Genomic DNA, 25294 nt, shown 5'->3' with positions numbered 1-25294 from the left:
ATTTTTACATATCTGTAGATATACTATCTGTACATATCCCTTATTTACTCTGCTGTGTAAGTATGACTTACTACCAGTGTCTTTATACCTGTATATCACTGTACATATTAATACTACAACTCTGCACATACATCTGATTAGCATTATTATTCAGAAGTACTCATTTATATATTTTATACCCAGTTTAACCACCTGTACATACATTGTATATTACTGTTTCACTTTACCGTTACATTTGCACTTTCGTTGTACTGTACTTGTGCTGCAATGATGACAATTCGAATCTAATCTAATCCTATATTTTGTTTTTGAGAAATCACTAAATAGTCTATAATATACTGTAACTGATGAAACACCAACACATAATTTATTCAGGGGGGGGGACAACAATACCTTTTTATTGTCATAATTCCATATTAAGGATAAGGAGTCATCCTGCCAGAGATTTATTAAAGTGGGACTGGTTTACAGTGACGTGCTTCAAAAGCTCACCATTACTACAATTGTACTTGTATTGGGCTGCAGTTGCATCCTAAAAAAAAGAAAGTGTATTCTATTACATATTCAGCTCTATAATACAGTCAAAATCAGAAATTGATAAAATAGCGCACAGGGGCTGCTAAACAGTGTGGCATGTAGTACTTTTTACGTTGTAAAAGAACGATGAGTTGTCAAATATATTATTTTTGATGCTGATGATGAAGAGAACGAGGCAGGAGACGTGAATCCTGCCGTTACCTGGTCATTGGAGAGGAGTAGAGACACCCAGCCCACTGTTTATCATGTAGAGAGACTCGCACAGAACAGACTCGTAGTCACACTAATGCACAGCCAGCATACTGTTCATTAACACACACACACACACACACACACACACACACACACACACACACACACACACACACACACACACACACACACACACACACACACACACACACACACACACACACACACACACACACACACACACACACACACACACACACACACAGTAACAGTAAAGAAACAGACATGCCAGGGATTTTAAAGGGTTCACTAAAATAGGTTTCCTTTTAAAAAATATAACAATTAGAAAATCAACAGAAAAGCTTTAAAAATACACTTTAGAAAACATGTTCGTCGTCGTACTAGAAATGTCCCCGGGTTTTTCCAGATGCCAAGCGGTGGCTTAAATAAGAAATAGGTCCATATTCCCAAGCGCCGCCGCCTCCTATAAAGGGCACTTCCACTCCAAAATGTCTTCGCTTCATGGCCAGAGACACACAGGGAAAGACGCTGGCCTGGTTGTCCTTGGCTCTCACAGTCCAGGCATGATGTAGGCGATGTTGTCCAACGTGTTAGACTGCAATGAGGACAGAGGGACAGTTGTATTAGACACTGATATAGAGAGAGACCACATACCTACAGAGAGACCAAGTCCCTAGTAAGGCTGAGTCTGAATGTTCGAACGTTCGTTCGCTACGTTAACATTCAAATTCTACAGGGCGGCTAGGTGGTGTAGTGGGCAAGGCGCTCGCCACCAACGCTGGAGACGCTGGGTTCGAGCCCAGCTCTCGGCGTTGCTACCAGCTTGGCTGGTCACTCATACTAACACAATTGGCAGTGTTAGGGGTGGGAAAGCTGGTGGGTGGGTCCTGGGCGTTGTGGACAGCGACTCCTACAGTTCGGTCGGGGCGCCTGCTCAGCGAGGGAAGGATCTGGAGGGAGGTAGTGCGACCTTCCACACGTTACACCCTCTCAGTGAGAGTTCGCGCTGCCAGGCTGGCTGCCGGCTGGCTGCACATGTGTCGGAGGAAAGCATGTCTCCGTGTCACATGTGTCTCCGGCCTCCCGGACCAACAGTAGGGGGGGGGTGCGCAACAACCAGGAAGGGGGTTGGGAATTGGCATAACGACTAACAGTGGGATGGGAGAAAAATCGGAAAAAAGAGGGAAAAAAAATGTAAAATTAAAAAATTAAAAACATTCGAATTCTAAATCAAAATTCGAATTTTACATTTAAAAAAAAAAAATTTAATATTTCTTTTATGTGTTTATTCATTCTGTTTAAACCAATGGGGTTTTTCTTCACAGTTGCAGATAAAGATTAGGCTACACTAATATTATAGCATTAAAAAAAACTGCTAAGTTATATTCATTAACACATTGTGCGCCATAAACGGTGTAAGTCGTTATTGCCCGCCATGCGTTGAACGCCAACAACGGCGTAAATCGTTTTTGGGATCAATATTCAATTTCTTTGCCATGGCATTCATAATTCATCCAGCCTCCTTCCGGACTGCAGCGGCACCCTGTATGAGATTGCAACGCCTCAATACCGCCGCCTGGTGGATGGTCGGGCGAGTTACACTCACGTCAAACCGGAAGTGGCGATCGATCGGTGCGTCGAGGAAATCCCTCCGGCAGTCATATTTTGTTACGTGGGTCCAGACAAACACTTGAGTGCATTTGGATCGCTTTCGAAATGCAATAATCGATATGATTTCGCCGTTTATTGCGCCATACAAACCGGAAATGGATCTAGGAGATCGCCGTCAAATAATTGGGATCTTTTTCCTCATCAGCGAATGGTAAGAGGACACTAACGTTATTTTCAGCCCGATTGTCCATTTCCTTGTTTGCAATCAGTCTGATCAATATATCAACCCATACTAAATAAAGCCGTTACTGACGATCAAGGAATTATAAACGACCCCCCCCCCCCCCCCTATCCTTCATGCATGATGAAGCATAATGTATACCGATCATATACATTTAAATTTTTTAATATAGCGTGTATAGGAAAGAAACGGCAATCGATAATCTATCATATGCGTCAGGGCCTTTAACTAGCATTTTTGGAATTACAGCAGAAAAGCTTAAAAACATACTTATATTCTCAAAGGTATTAACACAACAATGTATGAATGAAAAAATATAACGTTCCCAGATCCGGAACGATAGATAATTGATGTTGAATGGGCCATAGTAATGTCAATATAGCTATAATATTTAAAAAGTTATAGCCCTGCAAAGAAGGTAAACATCTCCATAGGGTTACAGTGCTGGCAGACTGGGTATAATGATGGGCACAATGCCCGGCGCCCAATGTGTTAAAGAAAGTTGATTTAATAAAAAATACTAATTTAATCAGATTAATCACTTTATTCAAATTGAGGATTTAGTTTGAGGATATTTATATAAAAAAAAAAATGAAAAAAAAAAGATTTTTAAATTTTTAATATTGAGGCGTCCCAAAGATAAATCCCTATACGGGTGGACCTCGTAGGCGGTCCAAAGAGACGTCAGACTACACCTCCCTATTTAGGAGCAAATTGTTTGCATGATTAAAAACGATGGTTCGAACATCCATTCGAAAAACCCTGGCGAATGTTCGAATCCCAAAAACAGGCTTGGGACAGCTCTAACTGGAGCTGAGCTGAATGTGTTAAAATAGACATAAAAAGGTGAAGGATTTTACTTTGCGAGCTAACTGTAATACAATGTAATTTTTTACAATAATTTACATAACATCTTAAGAAATTACTAATGTGTATGGATTGGAAACTGACAAAAAAGGTAATGGTAAAGGTAACGCTTAAAATGTATTATTGCAGCGGCAAAAGGCGCAGTGGAAATTTGTGTGCAAATGAAAAAGTTAGGCGCACTGGTGCAACCAATGTAAAAAGTTAGTCTGGAGCCCTGAGGGAGTTTGTTGTGTTTTGTTTTTACTGAGCAGTTACTGCCCTACTGTTTTATTGTGATGTGGAAGCTGTGCTCCGTCTCTACGTGACTAATAAAAAATAAAAAAGACTGAACTCGGCTGAACTCAAAACATGCCTCACGCCGAATACTGCGACTGGCACAGTCTCATTGATCACGAACGATCCGTCAGATCGTTCACAAATAACAATAACAGATTTATAGGGTTGTTTTATTACTTCAAACACACAGCGCTGCCATCGTTCTCTTTCATTGACTCTTGTTTTGTTCTGTGGGTCACAATATGGTCGACACACATCTAAAGCCGGATCACTGGGAGCAACAATGAGAGGCTGGGAGGCGCCGGGCGCCATGTTGACTCATGCAAAGCAGCCCATTAGGGCCTACGTGATTACTACACACTACTACACACTACACACTATACTACTACACACTACACACTACTACACACTACTACATAATACATACTATACTACTACACACTACATACTACTACACTACATACTACATACTACTACACACTACATACTACATACTACTACACACTACACACTACTACACACTACTACATAATACATACTATACTACTACATACTACATACTACTACACACCAGGGTTTCAGTTAGAAAAAATTGTTGCCGGTTTGTTTCTCTGGCCGAACTAACGTTAACGTTATTAATCCTGCAGCCGCTCTTTATTTAAAAAAAAAAAAGCCAATCAAATCCCCATCAATGGAAAATGAACCCGCCCATACCCCTGCTGATTGGTCCTTGTGCAAGACTAGAACGCGGGGATCTTTGATTAAACACCTGCTATCAGAAGAATAGACAGTCAGAGAAAAGTTTTTACTTTTACTTTTTAGTACTTAAGTACATTTAAAAGTAGAAACCGTTTGACTTTTACTCAAGTGTGTTTTTAGCCAGATACTCTGACTTTTACTTGAGTATGATTTTGAGACGGTACCCATACTTTCACTTAAGTATAATTTCTGGGTACTTTTTACACCCCTGCCCAGATGTGACTTCCTTCCTCTCCTGCTTGACAAAGCCTTGAGGCGTACCTCAGATGATCCCTTCCTGTCCTGCTTGTGCCTCAGATTATGCCTTCCTGTCCTGCTTGACCAAACCATGAGGCGTAAAATTATCCCTTCCTCTCCTGCTTGTACCTCAGATTATCCCTTCCTCCTGCCTTCTCAGTGGTCGCCTCTGGGGATTAATAGAAAATGTATGTGTGTATCCTATACATACAGTAATAATAATAATAATAATAATAATAATAATAATAATAATAATAATAATAATAATAATAATAATAATAATAATAATAATACATTATATTTATATAGCGCTTTTACGGTGATCAAAGATGCTTTACAGTGTAAACAAAGGGGAATCCGTGGGTCTTTCTAAATCTGACGAGACGTGGTTTCCCATGATCCTCTCTTGGAAATCGGCGGTGGTTTTCCGACGGCGGTGTCATAAACGGAGGCTGGCGTCTCTCGTGGCGTGTGTTGTGACTCTTAGTAGCACGGCTACTCTTCATGCTCCTTCTGACGAGTCCCTGAATTTGCATGTAAATATTCGCTTCGCATCGCTTGCTTGAGAACATTTTTGAGGTATGGTTTAGTGATTCATGGATTTTGGGTTCCAGGGGAAAACATGGTTTGGTTTGGGGTGACGGATCAGGGCCGGGGCTTGGCGTCCCAATGTCCCCAGGAGGATTAGAGTCGTGTCTGGGTTGGTACAAAACAGACTCGGAGACGGTCCCGAGATGGCAGACAAAAGAAAAAGGTTGAAATCAACCACATTTATTGGATTTCAGACCACTCTTACTACTACACACTACAGACCACTCTTCTTTAGTTGTGGATGTGGAACAATTGTAGTCTGGTGGCGGTTGAATCATGGTTTTGAAAAAACACCAAGCTTTGATGTAAATCTTAATGAGATAATCCACCCTAAAACCCAATGTACACTGTGTTATTCTCCGGTGATCTTGGGACAGCTCAGTCAATATCCATAAACATAGATGGCATCGAGAATTTGAATTTGTGATGTCATTGAGCAATATTAGCTATGTTCAGCCTGGCTGGGGCTAGAATATATGCAGTGTGGATAGAATAGATGCAGTGTGGATAGAATAGATGCAGTGTGGATAGAATAGATGCAGCGTGGATAGAATAGATGCAGCGTGGATAGAATAGAAGCAGTGTGGATAGAATAGGTGCAGTGTGGATAGAATAGATGCAGTGTGGATAGAATAGAAGCAGTGTGGATAGAATAGAAGCAGTGTGGATAGAATAGAAGCAGTGTGGATAGAATAGAAGCAGCGTGGATAGAATAGATGCAGTGTGGATAGAATAGAAGCAGCGTGGATAGAATAGAAGCAGTGTGGATAGAATAGATGCAGTGTGGATAGAATAGAAGCAGCGTGGATAGAATAGAAGCAGCGTGGATAGAATAGATGCAGTGTGGATAGAATAGATGCAGTGTGGATAGAATAGAAGCAGCGTGGATAGAATAGAAGCAGTGTGGATAGAATAGAAGCAGCGTGGATAGAATAGAAGCAGTGTGGATAGAATAGACGCAGTGTGGATAGAATAGATGCAGTGTGGATAGAATAGAAGCAGCGTGGATAGAATAGATGCAGTGTGGATAGAATAGATGCAGTGTGGATAGAATAGAAGCAGTGTGGATAGAATAGAATCAGCGTGGATAGAATAGAAGCAGTGTGGATAGAATAGAAGCAGAGTGGATAGAATAGAAGCAGCGTGGATAGAATAGAAGCAGCGTGGATAGAATAGACTCAGAGCGGATAGAATAGAAGCAGCGTGGATAGAATAGACTCAGAGCAGATAGAATAGATGCAGTGTGGATAGAATAGAAGCAGCTTGGATAGAATAGAAGCAGCGTGGATAGAATAGAAGCAGCGTGGATAGAATAGAAGCAGCGTGGATAGAATAGAAGCAGCGTGGATAGAATAGAAGCAGCATGGATAGAATAGAAGCAGCGTGTATAGAATAGAAGCAGAGTGGATAGAATAGAAGCAGCGTGGATAGAATAGAAGCAGCATGGATAGAATAGAAGCAGCGTGGATAGAATAGAAGCAGCGTGGATAGAATAGATGCAGTGTGGATAGAATAGAAGCAGCGTGGATAGAATAGAAGCAGCGTGGATAGAATAGATGCAGTGTGGATAGAATAGAGGCAGCGTGGATAGAATAGAAGCAGCTTGGATAGAATAGATGCAGTGTGGATAGAATAGATGCAGTGTGGATAGAATAGATGCAGTGTGGATAGAATAGATGCAGTGTGGATAGAATAGATGCAGCATGGATAGAATAGATGCAGTGTGGATAGAATAGATGCAGTGTGGATAGAATAGATGCAGTGTGGATAGAATAGAGGCAGCGTGGATAGAATAGAGGCAGCGTGGATAGAATAGAAGCAGCGTGGATAGAATAGATGCAGTGTGGATAGAATAGATGCAGTGTGGATAGAATAGATGCAGTGTGGATAGAATAGATGCAGTGTGGATAGAATAGATGCAGAGTGGATAGAATAGATGCAGTGTGGATAGAATAGATGCAGCGTGGATAGAATAGCGTGGATAGAATAGAAGCAGCGTGGATAGAATAGACGCAGTGTGGATAGAATAGACGCAGTGTGGATAGAATAGAAGCAGAGTGGATAGAATAGATGCAGTGTGGATAGAATAGATGTAGTGTGGATAGAATAGACGCAGAGCAAATAGAATAGATGCAGCATAGATAGAATAGACTCAGAGCAGATAGAATAGAAGCAGTGTGGATAGAATAGAAGCAGCGTGGATAGAATAGATGCAGTGTGGATAGAATAGAAGCAGTGTGGATAGAATAGATGCAGTGTGGATAGAATAGAAGCAGTGTGGATAGAATAGATGCAGTGTGGATAGAATAGAAGCAGTGTGGATAGAATAGATGCAGTGTGGATAGAATAGATGTAGTGTGGATAGAATAGATGTAGTGTGGATAGAATAGATGCAGTGTGGATAGAATAGATGCAGTGTGGATAGAATAGATGCAGTGTGGATAGAATAGATGCAGTGTGGATCGAATAGATGCAGTGTGGATAGAATAGATGTAGTGTGGATAGAATAGACGCAGAGCAAATAGAATAGATGCAGCATAGATAGAATAGACTCAGAGCAGATAGAATAGAAGCAGCGTGGATAGAATAGAAGCAGCGTGGATAGAATAGAAGCAGCGTGGATAGAATAGAAGCAGCGTGGATAGAATAGATGGACGGTGTCTTTACCAGGACGTTGCGGGGACATCCGTTGAGTTGAGGGATCTGTGCCGTGAGACAGGTCAGAGGTCCCAGAGCACACAGTATAGAGTCCAGGAGGACAGAGAGGCTTCCCGATACGGCCACCATACCCTGGGAGGAGAGAGAGCTGGCATTTAAAGATACAGTACAGTGGTGTTTTAATTCAGTCATAAATTGCTTATTTTGGACTATTAATGTCTTAAGTATCAGTGTTTCCCACAGGATTCTGTGAGACTGTGGTGGGTGAACCTCGGCCCCTCTAGGGGGGTCCGGCGGCATTTTTTTTTATTTAAATTTTTTTTAAGTTAAATGCATCAATCTGGTGCAAAAATAAAGAGGCTAGATCTATGATGAACTTTGTGCTCAAAACACAAAATCGACTAGAGCATACATTTGAGCCATCAAACTAAAAGAAATTAAGCAAAAGTGGTTACCTGTGTTGAACTGGTTTATTTTTTAGAAAATAAAAAAATATACTGGATTACTATTACGACTACTACCACTGCCAATACTACTGATACATCCCTATTGGCAAACTTTATATTTAAAAAAATTTTAAATAAAAAATTCCTTTTTTTTAAATAATTTTCTTTTTGTTCATTATAAAACTGTGGCGGGACCAATTAGGTAATTAATGGGAAACACTGAGTATAATTTCTTTCAGCTGCAGACATATCATTTGTTTTGATAGAAGTGTTGTAGGTCACCCAACTCTCCGTAGGCTGAGGGGGCGTGGCCTTCTGTTCACTAGACACTATAGATCAGCGGTTCTCAACAGGCTGAGGGGGCGTGGCCTTCTGTTCACTAGACACTATAGATCAGCGGTTCTCAACAGGGATGCCACGGAGATGCCTGGGAATGTTTCTTTAAAAATATAGAATGACAACTATTTAACTAAACAAATAGTCTATCTAGTGCTTCATGTGTATACAATAATTGCCTAATCTAATAACATGAACTAAAAAAGAAATCGATCAAAATGTCTTGCTCTGAAAATAGGGACATAGCTGCGCTTCACACAGCTCTCATCTGACAAATCTCTTCTTATTCTATGGGGTCGCAACCACAGAAAGGCGCATACTGCCACCTACTGTTCTGACAAATCAACTTCACCAACTTAACGTCTGCGGGAGAGCAGTCGCATTCGTGTGACATCACGGGTCCTATGTCCGTTATCAACCGGGAAATGCCAAGCAGCTATCGGCAATCGTCCTCATCGAAAATTGATAATAATCACTAAATGCATTCAGTGCTGGATCTAATCAAATGGATTTATCGAGACACGTTATGGAAAGTTCAAGACCGGACCACACAGCTTCTTAAAAGTGCTAATTACACGCTTCCGACGGCGATGGTCTACTCACCAAGTGCAGAACACGTGAGTGTATCCTGTGTTATGATTATTATGATACAAAATGTGAATGAATGAATGAATGAAAACTTTATTTAACAGGGGGGCGGAGCTGAGCGATCATGGAGTAGACGTGTTTCACATGAGCTCCCTTCTACCGTGCTGAATATACGTTTCTCCCCATTAGTCTTTATTTTATTTTTATTTGTTTTTTATCTGTTTGCTAGGTCGTTGTGTTTAGTATACTGTCATCGACTTTTTTCGACTTTCTGCGATGACGGGGGTGGAAACCAGAGCCATGAAACCATGCGCCACAACCAGCAAACCACCACCACCCGGCCTGGCCGCATCGTCGTCCGGTGTCGGGGAGATAAGCGAGGCTGTGCTCTTGGTCATGACCAAGCTACACGCAGACTCTGAGGCACGCGTCGCTGAAGCACAGAAGAAAGTGTTGGCGGAGTTTTGTATCAACCTCCGCCGTGATATATCAGAAGAAATACGGCTGGCGGTAGTCCCGCTGACAGACAAGATGGAGTCGATTCACGCTGCCTCATCGGCTAATGCTAACGAACTAGCCATGCTAACGACGGAGGTATCATTACAGTGCGAGAAGATGGCGGGTCTCGAATCCGCCCTGCTGGCTAGGCAGGCTGAAGTCAACAAACTACAGTCGGCAATGGAGGAGATGCAGTCCCGGGATAGACGCCACAACGTCAGGATTGTTGGAGTACCGGAGACCAGCGGTGAAGGCCGTCTCTCTGAGACCATGCCCGAACTGCTGCAGAAAATACTAGGGACGGACGTCCTCCCTTCGCCTCCTATCTGTGAGTCGGCCTACAGAGCGGGCAGGTTTTCTCCCGGCGTGAACAAAGAGCCGAGGCCCATCATAGTCAAGCTGAACAGGCTTCAGCAGAGAGAACTCATCATGCGGTCGGCTCGTACCAGAAGGGGTTATCTGAGGCTTGGCGATCACAAAGTGGCCATTTTCGAAGACTTTACACCGGAGGTTCAAGCACAGAGAGGCGAATACAAGGTGATCCTGACTAAGCTATGGAAACTAGGCCTGAGGCCCACGTTATTCGCTCCCGCGAAATTATCTGTGTTGGAGAAGGTCGATGGTCAGCGTTCATTTTGGTCGTTGGCTAAAGCGAAGGAATATCTTGCGGGGATACCTGAGACTGTTGCTTGATATCTATGTCGGGTGAGTGACGTGGCGGTATGGGCCTATATACATTGATTAGGCCGACTATTCACAAATACTTGCTGTCATGCCCAGACATGCTAACTGTCCACTGCCCATCCAACTAGCGGGGATTCCCAATGACTTCTGTTACTTGCTAAAGCTGACCTCATGGTCGTACTTGTGTATCGCCTCTTTGGAAGCTAACGAGCTAGCTGAACAATGTACATAATAGGCTAACGTGCTATCCGGATTCATCACTAGCTTACGCGCTAGCCTCGGGCTAGCCGGCGGGCTTCGTCTATCGTCTGCGCTGAGACATTCGAGACCCGTTAATGGTTACGTATTTTGGTTGCTGTTGCTGTTCAAAGGGACATTGGTTTGCACAATTCAAGAGTGATCGAATCCCTAACTAACTTCTGGTATGCTTTTATTTTTATATCCAGGTTGTTTTGAGCTTTGGGATCCATAGTAGAAGCCAAGGTCGGTTGAATATGCATATACAATATATGATAACAGGTTGGGTCGGGTATGGCTTGCACTTCATGGCTATATGGTTATATGGCTTGCACTTTAGCCATGACCCTCTTTTCCTTTATTTTTTTCTTTCTTATTGTCGCTGTTTTTATGTCATCTGTATGCGCGATTTAAATGTGATCCGATTCTACCTTGGACTAACTGCTGATTTGCCTTAATTTTGTTTTGAATTTTCCGTGATCCATTTATGCTATAACGTTGCGACATTAATATGCAGACTCCAAGGTAGATGGTTACAGGGTTGATGCTGAGTAATTATATAATAATTATTGTCGCTGTTTTAATGGCATTTGAATGAGCAATTTAACTGTGATTCGATCCTACCTTGGACTAACTGCTCCGACCGATATCTTTATTGAAACAATGTATGATAACAGGTGGTGTCAGGTGTTGCCTATTACCATCCCCGGATTAATGAATGTGTTTAATTCTATTCTTACATAGGTTATGTCATTTCAGCCGTTGTGCCTGATCAGAGGGACAGCTACAGGGGTGCACTTTGACCATAACCCCTTTTTTTCCCTTTCTTATTTTTGTCATTGTTTAATTGACATTGTTCACACAATTTTGCACAATTAACCTGTGACCCGATCCTGCCTTAGACTATCGGCTGGGATGCTTTAATTTAATTTTGTTTTGAATTTTCCTATACCCTTTTGGGCTATAACAATGCGACGTTGAAGCGCAGATTCGGAAATAGATGGCTGCAGGTTGATGTGGAGTTATTATTTAATAATGGCTATTTTTACCATTATGGTTGTCTCATGTTGGGGCCAGGGCTCAGGTGGGTTTCGACCGATATCTTTATTGAATTTTATTTTTATTATTATTTGTGTTTATTGGACTAGTGGGGGTTTACTCAGGGGTTTATCTAGAGGGGGGTTGGAGTGGGGAGCGTCTTATTGATCCATGTCTCTAGTGGGAAGTGATAGGAAGATGACCATCCTCAGTGGATGGGGCATAGGGTGGGGATTGGAGAGTGGGTATAGGGGGGCTTATAATAGGACGGGTGGGTTAGGGTTTAGAGTAGAAGGAGGGGGGGTTGTAGCTGGGGTGGTATTTTTATGTGTTTTATGTACTGTTGTCTTATATGTGTGTAATTGTTCCTCCTCTGAACTCCTGGGATTGACCGTCCGGGCCCGCCGGGATCAGCGCCTCTGTACTCAGCCTGGCTGCACTGGTATGTTCTCTACGCATTTATACAAGCTCGACCATGGCTAAATTGAATATTTTAATTTGGAACGCAGGAGGGCTTAACGCCCCACACAAGCGTGCCAGTGTCCTTTGGCTATTGAAGAGGAGAAATATTGACCTTGCTCTCCTTAGTGAGACGCATTTATTGGTAGGTGACGTGTCAAGACTGGCAAATCGGCAATATCACGTTATCTTCTCATCCTCAGCCGATGATAAGACGAAAGGAGTAGTCATAGTTACAAGACGTAACCTTGATATCAAAATCTTGGATGTATGGTCGGACACGGAGGGAAGGATTACTATAGCAAAAGTTGAATTCTTGCATAGGAAGATGGCTATAATAGCATTGTATGCTCCTAACACATTTGATTCAGCGTTCTATAATACAATCACGAAGAATATGTTGGAACTTAATGGATACGCTCTCATTGTGGGTGGCGATTTTAATGCGTGCTGGGATGCGGAGATGGATAGGTCCGGGCCCTCTGAAACGAGCGACCAAAAACGGGCCTCTAAGGCCCTTAGGATGTGGGCCAAAGACACGGGGCTCACAGACCTTTGGCGCTTATGCAACCCCACCCTCAAAGATTACTCTCACCTGTCAGCCAGACACAAAAGCTTCTCTCGAATTGACTATGCATTCGCGTCCCCTAATATGTTTGATAGTTTCGATGTCTCATTGGTTCCCTTGGCTCTCTCAGACCACAAGGGGATTTTCCTTACGGCAACCTTTGGCAGGCTCTCCGCAAGAGCTCCCAGATGGCGTTTTAATTCGACCTTGCTAAAGAACGATGACTTCTGTTCTGAGTTCAGGAGTAAACTAGCTGAATTTTTGCAGATCAACGTTGGCACAGTAGAAGACCCTAGGGTCCTGTGGAACGCATTGAAAGGATTTATCAGGGGTCATGTCACACTATTTGCCTCCAATTTGCGAAAATCCCGGTCAAAAAAGCTAGAAGGACTGGAATCATTATATGCGGACCTATACGCATCCTTGCAAACTAACTATAATGAACGACTAAACACACAACGTAAGATAGTCAAAAAAGAAATAAACTCCATACTTAAACAACAGTCTGAGTTCTTGATACATAGGACAAGACAAAATTACTATTTTCACGGCTCCAGACCTAGCCATCTATTGGCAATGAAAATACGCTCAAATGATAATTTCTCGGATATCCCCTCGATTAGGACGAGCCAGGGTGCAGTCACTACTGATTCGAAAAAGATCAATGACACTTTTAAAGAGTTTTACTCACAGTTATATAGCTCAGAGGGTAAACTTGATGACTCTAAATTTGAATCGTTCATTGGCGGGCTTGAGATACCCCACATTTCTGAGGAAGAGGCCAAGGAACTGGGGAGACCGATTACTCTCGTAGAATTGAGGGAGACGATTGTTGAAATGCAGAGGGGTAAGGCACCAGGCTGGGATGGTATTCCACCCGAAGTGTTTCTGGGACCAACTGGGTCCATTGATGCTCGATATGATCAATTACGCTATCGAACAAGGGGAGTTCTCAAGAGATGTCAATATGGCGTTGATTTCTTTACTTCTCAAGAAGGACAAAGATCCCAATGATTGTGGTAGCTATAGACCCTTGAGTCTTCTCGGGGCCGATTTAAAGGTGTTTGCCAAGGTGCTGGCCCGTCGCCTGCAGAGATTTATGTCTGTATTGGTACACTGCGATCAAACTGGTTTTATCCCGGGGCGTCTGGCTGCAGATAATCTTAGGAGGCTGTTGCATGTAATCGATAACAGTAAAGACAATACAACTCCATCCACAGTTCTGTCTTTGGATGCCATGAAGGCGTTTGACAGACTTGAGTGGTCATACCTGTGGAAGGTACTTGAGGTCATGGGTCTTGGAAAGAGTTTTATTCATATGATTAAAGTCCTGTATGCCTCGCCGTCTGCGATGATACTGACAGGCAAAAACTGTTCCACACTCTTTCCAGTCTCCAGATCTTCTAGACAGGGTTGCCCTCTGAGCCCGGGACTGTTCGCGCTTTCCCTCGAACCTTTGGCCCAATTTATTAGGCAATCGGAGGACATCGTCCCCATAATGGTCAATAATACTCCACACAAAATTGCTCTCTATGCGGATGACCTGCTGATTTTCATGGACGACCCCTCCCGGTCGGCCACAAAATTATTGAGGATAATCGACGACTTTGGTAAATTGTCAGGCTTTAAGATGAACTGGAACAAATCAGCCTGCCTACCTCTTAATGAACTGGCCAAGGCGGTACGACTACCAGCTGATATCCCCATAGTAGAACATTTTAAATACTTGGGCATAGAGATATTCCCCACGCTGAACCAAACTACTAAGTACAACTTCACGGGTACTTATGATAAAATACGCCAGGATCTAGACAGGTGGTCGTCCCTTCCTAACTCCTTACAAGCCCGGGCTTCCATAATCAAAATGAACATCCTGCCTAGGATAAATTTTATTAGCTCAATGCTCCCCCTGCCCCCTCCAATAGACCACTGGCGCAAGGTACAATCGATGGTATCTAAGTTTATCTGGAATAACAAACGCCCGAGAATCAAAAGGGCTACTACTCAACGTAGAAAACAAGATGGGGGCCTCGCAATCCCTGATTTTAAACTTTATTTCTGGTCCTTTTCACTGAGACCTCTGATGTGCTGGCTAGACCCTGTAGAGGCTGTATCGTGGCGCTCCTTAGAAGCGGCGGCGGTATCTCCGCTAAGATTGCAGGATGTAGTGTACTCCACTGTCTCTATTTCGAAATGCCGGCTGAGGTATGGACCGATCATAACTCACGTGATCCAAACGTGGCGTAATGTACAGAGGTCGTGTGGGGTTAAATGCCCTTGGCACCTGGACTCTCCAATTTTTAATAACCAGCAATTACTTGTTGGACACAAGCCGGTTAATATTCCTCAGTGGCAAAGGAGGGGAGTGCATACTCTGGAGGATATTTATGATAAGAATGGCCTCCGTGCGTTTCAGGACTTAAGAGAATTTTATGATCTTCCCGGCGAGTCCTTCTTTCTTTACCTTCAACTAAGGTCAGCACTGAGGGCGCATGGCGTACCGTGGGCTCAAGCCTTGCACCCACACCCCTTCCTCAGGCTCATAGTGGACAGGACGACATCCAGAGGGTTTGTCTCCGACTTTTATACGCTCTTAATTCAATCCACGTATAAAAATGTATCATTGGATACAATCTGGCGTGTGGATATCCCGGAGTTGGACCCCGAGTTTGACTGGGATGATGTTTGGGCAAATGTGGCATTATCTTCCCGCAACCCCAATCACCAGCAAATTAATTTTAATTATATTCATAGGACCTATCTTACACCTAGGAAGCTATATGCTATGGGACTGATAACCGACTCTCGGTGCACTTTGTGCTCTCAAAAGGCCACGGGCACTTATATGCATATGTATTGGGATTGCCCACCAGTGGCCCGCTTCTGGAGGTCAATAACGGACAAACTTTCAGATCTGTGTGGCTTAACTATCCCATTCACAGCTGTTACGCTACTCCTGAACGATATAACGACACTACCCGCTTCCGTACAACTGAAAATGGTTGTCCTAGCGGGCGTCACAGCAGCGAAGAAGCTGATAGCAATGAGATGGAAGGAGCCTGAGAAGCTTACAATGATTAACTGGTCCCTAACTCTATTGGATGTGATTTATCTTGAGATATCCACAGCCCGGGTGATTGGGGTAGGGCAGGCTGGAATTGACCTGTGGTTCGCAGCAGCTGAGAAGGTAAAGACCGCAGTGTGCGGCTGAGCGGGGTTGGGGCGCTTGATCGGGGGGGTCCGGCGGTCTCTGGGGAGGGGGAGGAGGAAATGTCTTGTCTGTCTTGGTTTTTGTCTTGTCCTTCTTAACTTTGACTGGGGGGATTTTAGGGGGGGTTGGTATTTAGCTATTCTGCGCTATATGTCAATTCACATGCCATCTCCCCAAGGGACTAATATTGGTAGACTGATTGACCTGTCAACCAACTTGGAGGAAGAATTTCTTTCTTCTTACACTTTACCTTCTGCGAGTTTGGCAGTCTTGAACGTGTGTAAGGGACCTAGGCTATCTACAGTAAATCTGCGGCAACACTCTCATAAACAATCTTTTAAGTCACTCCACTTTGTAAAGGTGGGGAAAGGTTGCCATGTTTTGAAGACCCTTTTTGTTATTGAAGTAGCCATCTATATTTGATAGGTTGGACGCTGTTTCTTTTTCTTTTTGTCTTTATAATTTATTATTCTGTATTATTATCGTTTGTTATTCTCCTGTGAAGTTATGTTTTTTGTTACTGTGGTTATTGTGTTGTCCTGTTTCATGTAATTAATAATAAAAAATTTGATAAAAAAAAAAGAAAACTTTATTTAACAGATTGCAAAATGGGTGCAATACATTACGGCTCAATGCCCCTGGAAACATTTTGGTCCGAGTGTGGTGCTGAGTACCAAGTAACTCACAATGCAGCACTTAAGGTGTTGATACCATTCCGCACCAGATATTTGTGTGAAGCTGGATTTTCATCCATGACAGCTCTGAAAACCAAATATAGGTCCAAGTTGAGCCTTGAGGATGACATGCGTGTTGCCTTGTCATTGATCTCCCCACGTATTGACTGTATCATTAGCCAGCAGCAGCAGCAGACCTCGCACTGAGCTGGAAATGTCCACAAGTGCTTATTTTCTGTATTTATTTATATTTTTTGAGAAATGGTAACTTGGTGATCCTTTGATTTTTGAGAAATGGTCACACTAGTTATTTTTTTTGGAAAACAGTGCAGCTGCAACAGATTAGTTAGTGATCCTTTTCTGTATTTTAAAAAAAAACATGATTTTCTGTTTGAGAAATGGTCACACTATTGCTATATTTATTTATACATTTAGACCTGAAACGCCTGCTAATAATGCATTATATAGCCTGCATATACACACAAATGTGTTTCCCGGTTTCAATGGGTTAAATAAACGTTATTTTGAAAGCAAGCACTTTTGTCATCATTGTAGCAAAAAAGACAGGACCGGAAAAGTCTTTATCGTATGTAGGGGTGCCCTGGAATATTTTATTGGACACAGGGGTGCCTTGGCAGCAGAAAGGTTGAGAACCCCTGCTATAGATGATTAACTCTCAGTAGACTGAGGGGGCGTGGCCTTCTGTTCACCAGACACTATAGATGATTATTACATGGCGTTTTAACATTCGCCGAAATGCTTGATTGTGATTGGTCAATAGCCCCAGACAGCGGTGAATTATTTTTCGATAACCACCGGTGATTATTGTTTTTCGCAGCTGGAGTACCGGTAATCAAGCCCCACTGACACACACTGTTTCAGTGCAATTAGACACACCTGCCGGGCTGCCAGCGATAATAATAATCACTTTATTTGGGCTGACAGAGCCACAGAACAACTGCGTCTGCATTTGATCTCGTCTTGTCGATTTTGTAAAATGAATTAGGTATATTGTTAGTAAGTTAGCCATGTAATAAGCGGGATAATGTATAGCTATACTCGGTCATCATCGCAAAATAATTGACCTTCACTGGCGTTTAAAGGGGACATGTACTGCTATTCCTAGCACTATTTGGGCAACTTTACACAATTCCTGTTAGTCTATTGAAGACATCTGTAAGGTTTTTTTCAAAAAAAATGCATTGTTTTATATTTCTAATCAAGTACTCAAAACCATAATTTTCCAGCTTCAAGATTTCAGGCTGTTATGGCCTGGCTCCGCCCATAAGCACTTTGAGTGACAATCAGTCCACACAGTCTGCGACTGGTAGACAGAGAGAGATAGAGAGAGAGGGGGGGGGGGGTGCGAGAGAGAGAGAAAAAAAAGACAGGCCGTCTCTTCCTTTCGTTTTTTCTCTCCCTGCGGCAGCTTGTGGGGGGGGGGGGGGGGGGGGGAGGGGGTGCGAGAGAGAGAGAGAAAAAAAAAAGACAGGCCGTCTCTTCCTTTTGTTTTTTCTCTCCCTGCGGCAGCTTGTGGGGGGGGGGGGGCCTCCCTTCCTCCCCTCTCCCGTGTGGCGCGGCAGGTCCCCCCCCCCCCCCCCCCCCCCCCCCAAGTGCTCCCTCCCTCTCTCTCTCTGTCTCCCTCTCTCTCTCTCTCTGTCTCTCCCTCTCTCTCTCCCTCTCCATCTCTCTCTCTCTCTCCCTCCAGAGTATGCAGAGGTGTCGGGTTTCACTGCCTCGCAGTATGAGGAAGTAGATTGTGGGCGGGCATTAGCTACAACCACAGAGCCAATCACATCACTGTCTTCTACCCAGAGCCTGAATGACGTGACTCAGGCCTTCAAATCAGGATGGACTAATTTACTGGAGCAGGAAATTATCTGAGCTGAATCAGAGCAATCCGCCAATATGGTATTTAGACACTAAAACACATTGATACTAACTCCTATTACTATAATACAATGCTAGAGACTGAAAAATGACATTTATAGTACATGTCCCCTTTAAAACACCTCGCCGAGGCGGCTCGGTATTTTAAACTCCGTGTGTGTCGGTCAATTATTTTGCGACAATGACCTCGTAGCTATACATTATCCCTTACTTAACTCTCAGTAGACTGAGGGGGCGTGGCCTCCTGTTCAACAGACACTATAGATCAGTGGTGCCCAAAAAACCAAAAAAAAAAAAAAAAAAAAAATGTGTTGCTAAATCAACTCTGCCTCTCCTTGTTAACTACAACAAGCAATGCTGTTTGTTATTTAAGATGAGGTCGGACTCGGCACTGACAGATTTGTGTTCATTATGCTGCTTTTATAAAGTCTCAAATGACGGCTTACAATTATACAATTTTGGCTGGTAGCTCTCGGCTAGGTGGTAAATTAAAAAGTAGATCTTGGTTCAAAAAAGGTTAGGCACCCCTGCTATAGATGATTAACTCTCAGTAGGCTGAGGGGGCGTGGCCTCCTGTTCAGTAGACACTATAGATCAGGGGTCAGCAACCTTTTTGACATAGAGTGCCTGTTTGAAATATAGTTGTAACTAGTGTGCCATATCAACAATATTCCATGCATCGTAATATTTTTTTCTCATAATCAGGTATTTTTTATGATAATTTTTACATTATTACATCATTATTGTTATTGTTATTATTAACAATATTATTATGATGGTTGTATCAACCCTAAATCTGAGTTGGGGCGGGGGTGCAATGCAGACAATGCTTTACTGAGCTCCGTTATCTGGGGGCTGTAGTTGGTCACGTTAAGCTGCACACCGGAGCATCTTTTAATCCAGCTGTTTGCTGTTCTCTGATATTTTCTGACATTTCGTTGATGCGTCGCTTCAAGCTGACATGGGGATATCTTTAATCCTTGATTTGATTGTCTCTTTGTTTGGCAAGCCTTCAATTCTCTGAGCTACAGAGAAAAGCCTCCTTGATATACTCGACTTACAAAAAAGAACCTGTGGGAGGATTTCAACAAGATAAATGCGACAACAGTGCAAAATATTTCACTATAATATTTCAAAGCGCGGGGGGGGGGGGGGGGGGGAATATATATATAATTTTTTTTTAATGCTGCCCCCTGTGCCAATGAAAATGCCCCTGCGTGCCTATACGGGCACGCGTGCCTAGGGTTGCCTACCCCTGCTATAGATGCTTAAAGGCCCACTTGCATGTTGTATTTTTGTTCAATAAACAATGTGACTAGGCCAACGGTGACTTTCATGAAGAGGGGAAAAAATATTTATCGAAATTGACCCAGTTTTAGCGTTTTTATCAAACATTTTGTCCGCCCAACCACAACCACCACGCACGTGGATATTTTACTCCATGGTTCATAACGTGCGTGTGTCATCTTAATGATGACGTCACACAAGGTACAGGGCAGCAGGGGGCCTGAGAATCACAGGCAGGTAGTGGCAGGAAGCAGAGAGCCTTCTTGTTACTACTAGGCAGAGGTTACACCTTTCGTATCATCTTCGTATTGTTTTCTTATGCGTATCGCCGTGTATCGCCGCGACGTCGTGCGCCTGAGTCATACTTTCGTTTTTTTTTCGTTTTTGTCAGCCGAGCACACTGATGTAGTACACTGCCGTGGCAGTAGGTGGCAAACATGAAGGCAATTTCAACCAATCAGAACGAATGTGCCAATACACTTCCTGGTGGAAGCTCCAGCAAAGAAAATGTCAATAAGGCAGGCGCCTATGCCGCGCCACCATCTTGCTTGCTCACTCAATGCAGCAATTCTTTTTTCAGCAAAACCTAATAAAAGTGCAATAAACAAAACGGATACATTCACTGTGAGTTCTGCCTGTCATTTGTTGATGAAACAAAACTAACATCAACACAAGTGACCACCAAGAGCGGATAGTTTAGTCTAAAAAACGATCGGTAGCATTGTTAGCTGCATGCTAACGTCAATGGAGTATGCCATTATAACAATATAGCATTGTGGCTAGAAGCTAACGTTAGCTCACGCTACTTAGCCAGCACGAAACTGATGATATCGCGAGCTATCAGTAGTTAGATAACATTAGAGACAACGCTGTGTGTATTAAACAAAGGTGAATAGATGACTGGGCCATTTTGTTTAATGCTTGTTAAGTTGAAAGAGGAACTCTGAGCTAACAGGGTCTGAATCCTGATAGCTCACGTTAGCCAGCTGCTCATGCAATCGGTAATGCTAGCAGAATGAATGGATGTAAACTTTATTTAACATATTGCATATGGGTACAATACAATACGGCTCAATACAAACAATTGTTAAGGGAATGCAGACTGTTGTAGCTTGGACTGGGGTCCTTATAACAATAACTTGACAACACATGGTAGCTGAAGCTATTTGGGACACGGAGCTCTGCCTCTGTCCCAAACACACACACTGTTGTCACCGGAAGGGCACGCAGATGGTATCTACTGCGCATGGGCGTTTTCGCAACAACTGCTCCGTGCTGACTACACGCTGTTGTCGAAGCGTTTTTTTTGCGTATCTCCAAACGCAAACACAATTTTGGGTTTCAGCCGTATCCACAAAAAAACGCCAAAAAACGCATTTCTGTGTAGATAGGACATCAAACGTCGTCAAAAACGTATAAAAAAACGCCAGGAATACACTAGTCTAACCATAGCCCTAGTCTAGCCGAGGAGCTAGTATCTGTTTCACCTAACACTATTGCTCCGTGATCATAGCCATTTATCTCTAAAGCTAACCACTATTTGTAAAAGCCACAACCACGTTACCATATTTGTAATAATGTAAATCATTGTGTCGTTGTACATATTGTGTATATAACGTTAGTAGCTAAGTTAGCTAGCTTGCTAGCCAGCATTCTCGAAACTCCTAACATGCCCCGATTTAAAATGGTTCTCTCCTCTTTGTATACATTTGTCCTCACAAGTATTCTGCCAGGGAACTTATGGACACGACAGTAGTAGTAGTTATAAGGTGTTTGAGCTTGTAACGTTAACGTTAGTTAGCTATCGTGGTAGCCCCTTTCGTGACCGAGCGCATCAGTCATGAAAGGGGCTACTATCGTATCAACATGCCGTGACGTGTAGCTTGCTAGCCGGCATCATGCGTGTGCAGTGCTTTGCCCCACAGGTCTGAGAAGAGGACCTGCACATTTTACTCGTTTCCGAAACTCTTTTACATGCCCCGATTTAAAATGGTTCACGACAGTAGACATAATGCTAATGTTAGCGGGGTAACGTTAACGTTAGCCAGAGCCATATAGCCAGAGCCATATAGCCGGTACTATACTACTGAACAACAGGCTGCCTAGTGGTAAATGTAGTTATTTTTTTACGACATTAAAACCCTTATCACTACCTTGTTTCAACCAAAAATGCAGTTGTAGCTGGTCCATCAAAGTCTCTCCGACGATTAAACCCATTTGCGTCTTGTAAGGCGTCCATTTGGATCAAGGAAATGGCTTTCTGCACTCGTCAAAACTCCATTGTAGTGGATGAGAGGTAGGGGAAAGTTACCTGCAGTGACGTCACAGCACTGATAGCGTCTGATAGCGTTTTTGATTGGCTCCATACATGTTATTTGTGCGTGGACATTTTTAACCCTTTCTGAGTGAAATTTCCGGCGTCAAATGGAAAAAAATAAATAATGAAATTAGATACCAATGATGCAAACTACCCATAATTGAAGAGTAGGGTTTAACCCGCAAGTGGGCCTTTAACTCTCAGTAGACTGAGGGGGCGTGGCCTTCTGTTCACTAGACACTATAGATGATTAACTCTCAGTAGGCTGAGGGGGCGTGGCCTTCTGTTCACTAGACACTATAGCAGGGGTAGGCAACCCTAGGCACGTGTGCCTGTATAGGCACGCGGGGGCATTTTCATAGGCACAGGGGGCAGCATTAAAAAAAATCAAACGAAATATTAGATTTTTTTTTCTTTTGCTTTGAAATATTATAGTGAAATATTTTGCACTGTTGTCGCATTTATCTTGTTGAAATCCTCCCACAGGTTCTTTTTACTACCACATATTTAATTTAGACCCTTTATTTGTTTATTATTTCAATTTAGCTGGAAATACATTGCTACATCATTCAGTAACATTTGCAGAGCCTTATAACAAAAACATTATTACGGTCACCATTGTGACCAGTGGGATTAATCAACAAATTTTATTATTTATTTTTCTATTTCATTGAACATTGCACATGTTAAAAGCAATTTTTTTACTCAAAATGTGAGTATTACCAAGTCAACTTGTGTTCTTAAAACAATGACAATAAACATAGTTTTATTAGGTTGAAATAGTGTGGTTGTGTACTTATTTTTCTGTTAACTTATTATGGATTGAAAACTGAAAACCTTAATGCACAGTAACTGAACTCAATATTTTAAAGTTCTGGTAACTTATTATTATAATTTTTTTTACAGTGTAGTCTTGCGATCAATCAAAACTTATTTACACGATATACCTCACATTCACCCTCCATTCACATCCTGGTGTTCTCCATTAGGCCTGTAGGTGGAGCTATGACAGCACACGTACAGTACACACACCGATGGTGTGTGATGTGTCCAAAAATGAATGGGCAAATGTGAGTGAAATGGTCGCACTGTATGCAGCTGTTTGTCTGCATTGCATCCACCCCCCCCCCCCCCCCCAACTCAGATTTAGGGTTGATACAACCATCATAATAATATTGTTAATAATAACAATAACAATAATGATGTAATAATGTAAAAATTATCATTAACACTTTCCCCGCCAAGGACGCCTAAACTTGTCATTCCCCGCCATGCTAATTCCGCCAATGACGCCGTAACACGTCATTGAGATCAATATTTCAAAAATCTGTGATCGCAATCATATTTCTCCCCCGGAGACTTGAGATCTACTGTTGATCCCCTCTCAACTCTCCAACGGTTCAAGAGCGCCATCTGGTGGCCGATCGGCGAATCGCCCAAACCGGAAACCGGAAACGGAAGCTGGTGCTCATTCCAATTCGGTCCGATCACTCGCTAATAGTCCCGGGACTCGAGCTAGACACAATGGATAGCAATCCGTTACCAATAACTCGATAAACAACATGATTTGGACGTATATACTATTATACAACCTGGAGATGGATAGCATATTTCAACCAGGGTTTCCGTTAGAAAAAATTGTTGCCGGTCTCCGTGACCTGCAAGATTTCAATCTACCGGACAAATGAGATTAATTCCGGTCATAGTTTATTGAGCTTTAAAACAATTGATAGGCAGGCTATATAAAGAATGTCATCCTCAAGGCATGTAGATTTATAATATTATTACTAGGCTACTTTTGCGTATACAGTCATTAATATATTCCAAATAAAATAAGTCCCTCGATACTCCGTGCTGCTGCTGACTTGAAATAAAATAGACCGTATGTGGGCAGTCGGTCCGACACTAAACAGCAGTCTGTTATAATCACATTTTTATGAGCTAACGAATTCCGTTATATTGGACATTTGTATTAATTATATCAAGCGAAGAACTGAGAAATTTTGCAGAGAGAGACGGCAACATTATCGTGGGTTTGCGTGATGTATATCTCCACCTCCCAACGACTTGGTGCTGGTCATAATGTCCGGTGAAAACAACTCCCTCCAAGCACAACTTGACCACCCGAACCGTACCAAAACAGGCCAAAATTAAATAGCCCATGCGACGAACGATTCATTACATTCGTTTCATCGTTGCTCCACCAAGCAGCCGGTCCAACAATGAAAGCTGTTATCAGCGCGAGCCGGCCGCAGTTAGTTTGCAAGAAGCATCCAGCTGCAGACCCGCAGAGCAGCTTTCCAGGTCTGGGGACCGCACTGTGCCAGCAAAGCTGGTGGGTTCTGTGGGTCTGCAGCTGCATGCCTTCCGCAAATCCAGCAGCAAGCTCTCGCTGAGCGAAGCAACGACAACAAACGCAATGATTGTTTCGTTCATCGCATAGGCCACCCAACTCCAGCCCATCCAAATACAATTCAAATAATCAAACTGTGCCCAGAGGGAACTATTTTCACCGGACACTATGACCGGAGAGATTAAATATGTCGGACTTCAACAGATTTTGCCGGTCAAATACCGGTAATTACCGGCTAACGGAAACGCTGATTTCAACATCCCATAATAGGAATATTTGTGCTCATCGCCCAACGCTACGAGGAAGCTACGGTGAGTTTCAGCGTTTTTTTTTAACGTGTTCGATACAAACTGCTCTAATGATCATATCACCCACACTAGATGAATCATCTAACGTTGGCCACGGAATTATAAACGACCCCCCCCCATCCGGTCAACATCAGATGATAAGTAGTAACTTCTAGAAGCACGTCCATTTGAAATTTTGTATCTCCCGCCGATCGCTATCAAACTGTATACAATCATCAATATAATGCATTTAGGGCTATAAATCACGTTCTGCAGAAAACGATAAAAACATACTTATACTTTAGACCAGGGATCAGCAACCTTTTTGACATGGAGTGCCTGTTTGAAATATAGTTGTAACTAGTGTGCCTCAACAATATTCCATGCCTTGTAATTATTTTTTTCTCATAATCAGGTATTTTTTATGATAA

General features: G+C 42.8%; 1 protein-coding gene across 4 annotated transcripts in view; it reads right to left on the bottom strand.

Moving 5' to 3' along the window:
* Window positions 1-382: 382 nt before the first annotated feature.
* Window positions 383-25294, bottom strand: part of hmgxb4a (HMG box domain containing 4a) — a 60004-nt gene continuing 35092 nt past the window's right edge. For all 4 annotated transcript variants that reach the window (XM_084329885.1, XM_084329886.1, XM_084329888.1 and 1 more), the window contains 2 exons: window positions 8000-8122; window positions 383-1345 (listed from right to left, as the gene is read on the bottom strand). In XM_084329885.1, the coding sequence (XP_084186011.1) occupies window positions 1301-1345; window positions 8000-8122 (168 nt within the window). In that variant the 3' untranslated portion in view covers window positions 383-1300. The remainder of the gene's footprint in view (window positions 1346-7999; window positions 8123-25294) is intronic.

This window comes from Notolepis coatsorum (assembly GCF_963971535.1).
Source record: "Notolepis coatsorum genome assembly, chromosome: 14".
NCBI lineage: Eukaryota > Metazoa > Chordata > Actinopteri > Aulopiformes > Paralepididae > Notolepis > Notolepis coatsorum.
The sequence above is the reverse complement of the archived record's forward strand: the minus strand, read 5'-3'. Positions and strand labels throughout refer to the sequence as shown.